The sequence below is a fragment of the Brassica oleracea genome, chromosome C4 (assembly GCF_000695525.1).
Source record: "Brassica oleracea var. oleracea cultivar TO1000 chromosome C4, BOL, whole genome shotgun sequence".
In the NCBI taxonomy this organism is placed as follows: Eukaryota; Viridiplantae; Streptophyta; class Magnoliopsida; order Brassicales; family Brassicaceae; genus Brassica; species Brassica oleracea.
The window spans coordinates 46,280,497-46,290,241 of NC_027751.1; the positions used below are offsets into that span (position 1 = coordinate 46,280,497).

General features: G+C 36.4%; 1 protein-coding gene and 1 pseudogene across 1 annotated transcript; one reads left to right on the forward strand and one right to left on the reverse strand.

Annotated features, from left to right (window-relative positions):
* The first annotated feature begins 1,644 nt into the window (after positions 1-1,644).
* LOC106337472 lies at positions 1,645-7,198 on the forward strand (annotated as a pseudogene).
* A 76-nt stretch (positions 7,199-7,274) lies between these two features.
* Positions 7,275-9,418, reverse strand: LOC106337471 (ubiquinone biosynthesis O-methyltransferase, mitochondrial; the record flags this gene model as incomplete). Its single annotated transcript, XM_013776584.1, is given in 9 exon segments — positions 7,275-7,550; positions 7,730-7,810; positions 7,917-8,066; positions 8,165-8,214; positions 8,316-8,364; positions 8,487-8,564; positions 8,674-8,752; positions 8,836-8,925; positions 9,165-9,418. Coding segments are annotated over 9 exon segments (936 nt in total). The 3' UTR covers positions 7,275-7,445.
* Positions 9,419-9,745: the final 327 nt, after the last annotated feature.

The following is a 9,745-nucleotide window of genomic DNA, read 5'->3' on the forward strand; positions in this document are numbered from 1 at the left end:
TTAAATATTGTTAATTGATTTCATTAACAATAAAATTTTGAAAAATGATAAACATTATTTAACAGAGGATAATACCCACGAATTTATGGAAAGATGTTTTCTACTTTACATATTAAGGTTTATAGTATTAATGTGCATTAAGTGTAATATTTATCAAGAATTTGTTGTGGAATAGATTTAGGAAATAAATTAATTTAGATTTAAGTTTATTAATTACTTCAATGGCATTTTATTGTAATTAAGTTGTAAATTTTAGGGTTATTTCTTATTTGTACTTTTGTTTTAATAAAGTAGATGAATGTTTGTGTTTCAAAAAAAAATCTGAAGCTATATAAACTAAAAAAAAAAAACTCGTTGTTCCATGTCTATGTAAATTGTAGACCCATGTTTTTGATCAAAAGTGAATGATTTATAGTTTAACTGGATTCTTTGGAAATTAGCATTTATTGTGGTAAAGAAAAAGATTAGTTTTAGAGTTTAACTGGATTCTTTGGAAATTAGCATTTATTATGGCATTGTCAGTGACGGTCAGGACTTGTCCGGCGCCTAAAGCGGTTGACAAAAATGATGTCCTTTTACAATAACTAAAATTTACTGTATTTTAATTATATAATCAAAATTGTATCAAATATTATATAAAACTAAAGTTGTTTTCAAAAGAAAATAACACCAAAACATTTTGCAGATCACATTGTCTGCTTTTTTTTCCTTCCTAGTTAGAGTTCACTTGGTTGATTTTCTAAAACTATTTTAATAGCTTTTTAAAACTAAATTTGGTAATAGCTTTTTTTTTTTACAAATCCAAATTAAGATTAAAAACAACAAAATGTATAATTTCTAGATAGGACAGTTTAATTGTTTTCACAGAAATTTAAAAAGATATTAAAACAATAGGATAGTTTTAAGTTTTTGAAAAATTTCTAACCGAATTACAAAAAAAAATAAAATAATAAAGGCTGATTTATTCCGGCAAAGCTTTCACAGTGAAACATTGGAACTGAGCAAATGATAATATAAGTTTATTGTTGTAATATGTTTTTATTCACATAGCTATGTTAGAAAAACTAAAAAAAATTAAAAAAGAAAGATAGATGGAGAAGATAACTCACTTTTAATAAAACAAAATAAATAATTGAGTTTTGTTTGATTAAATTATTTATCTTATAACATATTATTTAATGTAATATACATAACAAAAGAGTTAAGTTGTTAGAATATGTAAGCACAAGTCTTACCTATAAATCTGTTATTCTCAGGGAAAAGTATTATTATCATCAAAAAGAAAGGAAAAAAAAAAGGAAGAAAGAAGAAAAATGAGAATGTGGGTTTGAACCCTAAGAAAATATTAACAGCAGGTTACAACTACTAGACTAAAGTACATCTAGACAGAAATGGCGCCCATAAAATATTTAATATCTGTGGCGCCCAAAGATTGAGCTTTACGGACTTTAACCAGGGGCTTAAAACCATAAGTTTGTAAAAAGAAAATGAAAATGATTTGGTCTCATGTTAATTGGTCGGTCTTACAGCAAAAGACAAACAACAACTCTATTTCGAGTTCCGGATCTCATCGGAGTTCCCAGCAATCTCATCGGTTTGAGAGAAAAAGACTGTTCAATATTTCTCCGCGAAGGAAGAAGGATAATGGCAGTGGTGGATGTTCACCGGTTCGCAGAGTCAATCACTTGCCATGCTTGGAGTCCTGATCACTCCAGTAAATGTTTTCTACCTCTTCCTATCTTTGCTTCTTTTACCGATTGGTCTTTGAGAAGATGAGGGAAAAGAGTAATGGGTCTTGAATAGATGAACCCCAGTGTCTTGTATATTGGTTTAACATTCTGTGACCATTTTTTTTTTTTTTTTTGCTTGTAGTGGTTGCATTTTGCCCAAACAATAATGTAGTTCATATCTATAAATCATCACAAGACCATTGGGAGAGGTTACATGTCCTTGAAAAGGTGAAACCTTTCTGTCTCTTCTCTCATAGGTAATTCTTTGTAGTTATATTTATCTTTTATTTTACTGATCATTTGTCACTGGAAAGTTTTTTTTTTCTGTGATCTCCCTTTCAAACAACTTCAATATCTTTTTTTGTTTGAACTGTTGCAGCATGACCAGATCGTTTCTGGAATAGATTGGAGCTCAAAGTCCAACAAAATCGTCACTGTCTCCCATGACAGGAACTCGTAAGTTGCAACCTTAAGGAAGTTGTTCATCTACTTCCTGCTATGGGAACTGCAAACCTTTTTTATTTTTGTTATCTGAATTTTGAATTCTTGAAGGTACGTCTGGAGTCTGGAAGGAGGTGAATGGGTAACCAACTCTTGTTATTCTTAGACTGAATCGTGCTGCACTTTGTGTCCAATGAAGTCCAAAAGGTAATAAGCTTATCAGATCCCAAAGGTACAACTTATTTTAGATTCATTGTCTAAGGAATATTTAATTTTCTTTTAACACCTGCAGCTTCTAATGTAATTTCATATCTTAGAGAACAAGTTTGCTGTTGGAAGTGGTGCTAAAACTGTTTGTATATGCTATTATGAGCAAGAGAATAACTGGTAATTCTTGGATTTTTCTTCATTATTAATTTTGGATTTTTCCTAGGCATGTTGCCTCACTTTTTGCAACGAATGGAGTTGATAGTCTATTAAATGGTATTCTGTTATGCAATTTGGGCTATCTACATAAATGTGTATTGTATAAAGGTTTTGGAATTATCTGGAATATGTGCAGGCCTTGCAAAGTATATAATGAATTCATGTAAAGTTGCATTTTGGTAGGCTGACATTATTGCTTGGTTTGACTATTCTCAGGTGGGTCAGTAAACTTATCCGGAAACGGCATGAATCTTCAGTCACAAATGTTGCTTGGCATCCTAATAATGTGAGTACAATCAACACCAACCCCGTGTACATCAGTAGCTAAAATACTAATTAGGCTCTCTATAGATGCTTTATCTACCTAAAAGTTTCTATAAGTTGGCCACTGGATAGAGTACATGATCCATAAAATAGAATATCAATCTCCACAAACTAGCTTATCTTCTAAGTCATGATTCTAACTTCTGATTGTCTGTTTTGCATTAGATTCTTCTGGCAACGACGTCTACAGATGGAAAATGTCGGGTATTTTCAACATTCGTCAAAGGAGTTGACACAAAGTAAGCTCATTACTTGAACGTCTACTTTAAAACCATTTTTTTGCAAATGTAGGCCAGTTTCTTATTTGTCTTCACTGACTTGGCTGATAAAGGGATTCAAAAGCAGGCTCACCAGCGGAATCTAAATTCGGGGAGGTTTGTTTTCTTTGGCAGGCTTCCTCGTTTTAGTAATTTTCTCACCCTCTCATCTAATACTAGGGAGCTTATTTTCTGCTCTGTTTTTGTTGAAGCAGCAAATTCTTCAGCTTGATCTTTCATATTCTTGGGCTTTTGGTGTGAAATGGTCTCCAAGTGGAAACACCTTAGCTTATGTAGGTCAGAATATCCTTAAACACTTGACATGTGTCCCCATTGCAATCTACTGAAATTATACAATTAGATGATTTTTACAACACGCTGTCTCACTTCCTATGTATCTGTAATCTTTGTATAGGTCATAGCTCCATGATTTACTTTGTTGATGACGTTGGTCCTTCTCCTTTAGCCCAAAGCGTTGCATTTCGAGATTTGCCTCTTCGTGATGTTGATATATTATCTTGGAACTTTCTGTTTTCAGGTGCTCTTTATTTCTGAGAAAATGGTGATAGGCGCTGGTTATGACAGCAACCCAATGGTATTTGCTGCAGATGATACTGGAATATGGTGTGTAGCTCTCATAAATATCTGCTTAATTTAATTGTCTCCTCTTCTTAGCTGTTTGCGTACAAGTGATACTTAGATCACAGGCCATATAATTTAATTATGATCCTCACACTGATGATTGCTTTGTTTAGGAGCTTTATCAGATACATCGGAGAGAAGAAAGCGGAATCCTCAAGTGCCAGTTATAGTTCCCAGGTGCATACCAAATTTTTTTTTTATATTTGTTGAAATATGAGTGATACTTTAGCTTATTCCTGAATTTTTCATCAAACATAAGAAACCTTATCTGTTCTGTTTTGTCTAACCGGTCTGTCCATTGTGTTATGTTTTCAGTTTTCCGAAGCCTTTACGAAATTCTACGGTCAGTCAAAGGCTACAACAGCCAATGAAGCTTCCGAGTCCTCTAAATCACGTGGAGGCGTTCATGATAACTGCATAAAGTAAATAACTTTGGTTTTACAAAACCACCTGCAAAGCAGTGTCTCATTGACTCTTTGTATTCTAATGTCTGTTAAAGGCTTAAAGCCTAACCTGTAATATTTCCTGACCCTTGCAGTTCCATTGTATCTCTTAGCAAAGCTGGGAGTCCTAAAGTAATGCGATTAAGCACTTCAGGTCAGTTCATATTAGTCCTTCATGCAATTTTTTTTTTTTTTTTGTCATTAACTTTACAGACTCATATTGACTCTGTGAACCAAACTAGAAGATCTTGATCCATGTAAACTACAAAAGACATTTTCTTTCTAGCACTGCGGGCTAAGCTATCCGCCTCCTTATTCTGCGTTCTTGGTACATAGATAATCTCTACTCGGAAAAAACTCTCTTTCAAGCTGTTTATATCTTCCAAATAACTTGCAAATGATGGCCATTCTTCTGGTTCTGAAACCATCTTCACCAATTGAGAACAATTCGTTGCAAACGTAACCTGAAATTGTCGTAAGTTTTTCATACATTCCATTGCCCATAATAAAGCTTCCATCTCCGGATGAAGAGGAGTAAGGGAAGCCCGAACATTCCTTGCACCCATCAAACCCGCAAATCCTTCTAGAGTATTGTTTCATCCTTGACCTGAAAAAACCTCATTCTCTTTCCAGGAACCATCCGTAAAACACCATCTTCCTGAAATTGACGGAATAATCGTAGCCTCTACCTGTGGACTCCTCTTGTGATCAGTCAGTATTTGTGCCTCAGCACAGAGTTTTGATTCCGTTTCTGCCAGTTTAAGGGTATCCAACGGATCCACATCCAGATTACTAAAGACTTTATTATTTCTTCCTTTACATATATACCATAGTATCCATGCAAATTGATGATCCTCCATCTGTGGAACAATTCTCCAAAAGAGATGATCCATGTTCACAAAGAGAGAACTTATTGGAAACATAGCTGGATTTGTTGGAATCTTTGAAAGAGCCCATGTCTGAAGTGCAGGAGTACATTCACCATCTGTGGAACAATTCTCCAAAAGAGATGATCCATGTTCACAAAGAGAGAACTTGTTGGAAACATAGCTGGATTTGTTGGAATCTTTGAAAGAGCCCATGTCTGAAGTGCAGGAGGACATTCGAAGAATACATGGTTGATTGAATCCTCCTCAGCTCCACATCTTGCACAAACGATATCTCCGGGTATCCCTCGCTTATACAAATTCTTATTGACTGCTATACACTCTGTCACCAATTGCCATAGAAAATGCTTAATCTTTGGTGGGCACCGTATTTTCCAACAACATGCCTTTAAAGTATCCATCGTGGGTCCAAACACTAATGGTGGTTTTTTCTTATCTTGGTATATCCTTTCAACCTGATATCCAGATTTAATCGTGTATTTTCCATTATTTGTGAAATGCCATCCATCTTTGTCTGTCATCCGAGTTCTATTCAATGGTATACTTTCTATTAATTTCACATCATGTGGGTTCACCAAAGCCCGAAGCGCCGGCGAATTCAATCTTCGCAAATGAGGATCAATAAGAGAATCCACTGTAAGGTCTAGGTAAAGATTGTGTTGATTTTTATTTGCTGGTCTCGGGCGAGTGGTTGGGAGCCAAGGATCATTCCATACGGATATAGAAGATCCTGTTCCCACCCTTTTGATTAGTCATTTGCTTACCAGAGATCTAGCAGAAACAATATTCCGCTAACCATATGACGGAGAATATGAACGAATCGGCTCCAGGGGTGATGCATTCTTGTAATACCGATCTTTAAAAACTCGAGAAAATAAGGTATTTGGCTTCTCTATCAGCCTCCATAATTGTTTACCAAGCATAGCTGTGTTGAAATCAGTGATATCTTTAAAACCTAAACCTCCATCCTCCTTACTGACACATACTTTGTCCCATGATTTCCAATGCATTCCTCTTGTATTACCGCTAGGGCTCCACCAAAATTGAGCTACCACACTCGTTAGCTTTTTTGCAGTAGCCTTGGGTAAACGATAACAAGACATCAGATGATTTGGCAAAGCCGTAATCACTGATTTGATGATGACCTCTTTTCCTCCTTTCGTAAAGAACTTAAAAGTCCAGCCATTGACCCTATTATTTAGCTGATCCTGTACAAAGACAAAAACTTGTATCTTAGAACCCCAAGACTTTCCGGCAATCCTAGATAAGTTCTCATTCCTCCCAGATTCTGTATGCCCAAAATATCTCTTAGCTCTTGTTGGACAGATTCTTCGATTTTGTGTCCAAATTGAATTGAAGACTTATCAAAGTTTATTAGTTGACCTGAAGCTTTCTCATATTCCTTTAAGATCCTTATAATGGTGTGACACTCTTCCTTTTGAGCTTTACAAAAGAAGAGACTGTCGTCCGCAAAAAGCAAATGTGATATTGAAGGGCATGCTCTGGCCACCTTTATTCCCGTTAATTGTTTCTCCCTCTGCGCCTTCTTAATATTCGCTATCAAAGCCTCGGTACATATAATAAATAAATAGGGAGATAAAGGATCTCATTGACGTAAGCCCCTCTGTGGTATAATGAGTCCTCGAGGTTGGCCATTTAAAAGAACCCGATATTGAACCGATGATATACATTCCGCCATTAGTTTAATCCAATGATCATGGAACCCCATTTTCTGTAATAATGTCTTTTCTCATTTTACTCGATCGTAGGCCTTACTCATATCCGTTTTGACTACCATAGACTTTCCTTTACACGCCTCATTAGTCCGTAATTCATGAAGCATTTCCTGTGCTATAAGAATATTATCAGAAATCAGATGTCGGTAGCAATAACTTCAAACGTAGTCCTTCATGCAATCAGCCGATTCATTTTCATTCATTTGCTTGTGTATCGGTTTGTTACTTGTAGGATTGGATGGCAAAATAGCTATATGGGAACTAGAGAACATGCAAGAAGAACTTGGCCATCAGTTTTAATAAACACATAAATAAAAACAAATCTGGATTTACTTAATTTGTATATCAGATTCTTTTGTTTTTCCCAGTATTTTGTAAGCATTGACAATTTCTTAATTGTTTCACTTTGTAAACTTATAATAATAAAGTTTGGAACTGTATCCTCAGATCACTCTCACTTATTTCAAATTTAACTACTGTCCTGTCCTAAGAAACTTCCAGAAGCAGATGCGCAGAGAGATACACAGATTGAAGAACAATCGCTTATATGTCTTCAAGATCATTCTTTTTTCGTCCCATAAGCGATGAAGTTCACACTTATGTCATCTGACAATAACCATCTTCCTGTTATCGGGTTGTACACAAATCCAGCCATCTCCTTCACCTGCAAACCATAGTTTCATGTTACCATTTCTACCACAGTATATATTTGAAACAATCCTCTAAAGATAAACATATGAACAATCCTTCTTGTTCACATCGAGAGACCCTTTCAGTCAGCTTAAGATAAAGTTCTTGAGACTGTGCCACATAGGCGTTTGAAGGGGGAGGGAGTTGGCTTACATCGATTGAAGCACGTTGTAGTATCATAGTAAGTTCTTCAGTAGTTAGAAAACTTGACCACTCGTGTGTGCCTTTAGGAAGCTGCAGGTGATTTGATCATACAAAGGACCAAATGTAAAAACCAACAAACACATGCCAGGAAATGGTGTGAAACAGAGGATAGATGAGATGTGAAACTGAAGATTACCCATTGTAGAATGTACTCTGCTGCAACAATGGCTGATGCATACGCTCGCATAGAGCGGTTGATTGTAGAAAGTATCGTGGCTCCGTTGGGGATGGTCAATGCTGACAACGAGTTGCAGAACTCTGCAGGGTTTGCTACATGCTCGATGACCTTCATTGTAGAAATCAGAAACAATGCCCATGAAAATGAAACTGGAAAGCACTAAATAATGGAACTAGTATAAAATATGAGATGAAGTTTGACAAAACCTCTAAGGCAAGAACAGCATCAAACGTCCTCCCTTCATCCACTAGCTTTTCTGCGCAAGAGAATACTATTTAAGCAAGTAGACATAGGAGAGAAAACACAAAACACTAACTTAAATTGTTCATCATCTAAGGTAATAGGATAAAGTAGTACCTGCTGTGGTACATTGGTATTCAATTTTTGAAGTCATAGGATCCATATCCTGCAGAGACATTTCATTAACATACAACAAAGAATGAAAGTCAGGATAGAGAAGAAGTGCATCATATGGATGACACGAAGTTATCTACATAATCAATGATACAATCAAGTAAGAGACCTTACAGCGTGAAGACGAGCAATTTTGACATTCTTATCAACAGCATCAATCCCTGTGACAGTTGCTCCCATCCGTGCTAGAGGCTTCAAACCAAAAAAAGAACAACACGCCACTAGTCACCAAATCAATTTCATTCCAAGCTGTAACCACAAACTCTCTTCTAATGAATAGGTAACTGATGAAAAAGAATACCTCGGAAAGAAGTCCACCGCCACAACCTACATCAATAAGTCTCAGCCCTTCAAAAGGCCTAGCAGAACTCGGATCCTTACTGAGAAGAACACAGAGTTAATCCAACAGAGAAGGATACAACATAAAAGAAGAAAACAAAAAGTATACATAAGAGGTTTGCACCTGAAATGCCTGCATAAGGTGGAGCGGATGAAAGCCAACCGAGTTGGATTCATCAGATGCAAAGGCTTAAACGGCCCTTCAGAATGCCACCTTCATACAAATATCATAAATCAGACCATGCAAAAGCCCTCAAAAGCTCAAAGCTTTGAACTTTTTATAAAGAACCCATCAACACTGATCACATAATGTAACAAACCCTTTACACACTAAGGTTCAATTCCTAAAAGCATAGAGCAAAGCAAATCACGCAAAGCCCTCAAAGACTCAAGCTTTGATCATTTTAAAGAGAACCCATCATCACTTCATTGATTCAAGCTTAGAAGACGAACCAGGTATCAGCAATGGCAGAGAATTTGGCAAGTTCTTGTTCATTGAGAGAAGATGTTGTCGACGCCGTGCTTCGGCTTTTGTTGGAAGCTTTGTCTTCCAAAGTTTGAATCTTTTGAGGTCGACGAAGCATCAGTGGTGGCGACGAAGCATCAGTTTCTGAGGTCGCGAACCACCGCCGGTGAAGAAAGCACGATTGAGGTATGATTGAGTGAGATAGTCGACGAGCAGAGAGAATCCTTTGCATTTGATTCATTAATAGCGATTGCGAGATGATGAGGAAGAGATGGCGTGTAGGAGTGTAGCAAACGGCGGTGAGTGACGTCGGGTTTTTCGCCGCCGACGCAGAGAAAGTGATGGAAGGGGAGGGGTAAAATTGGAATTTAAAAGGAATGTGGTGACTGATGTATATGGGCTACTCTGAGCTAGCCCATTAAGTGCGCCTTTTAAGTAGATGGATCTAACTATTAATATGGGGGCCTATATTAGTGAAAAACCTAGACTGTTTTTTTATATGGGCGGCCGTTGGAACGTTTAGATACCCATTTAAATTATTTTTAAAAATTTAAAATTTTTATATATT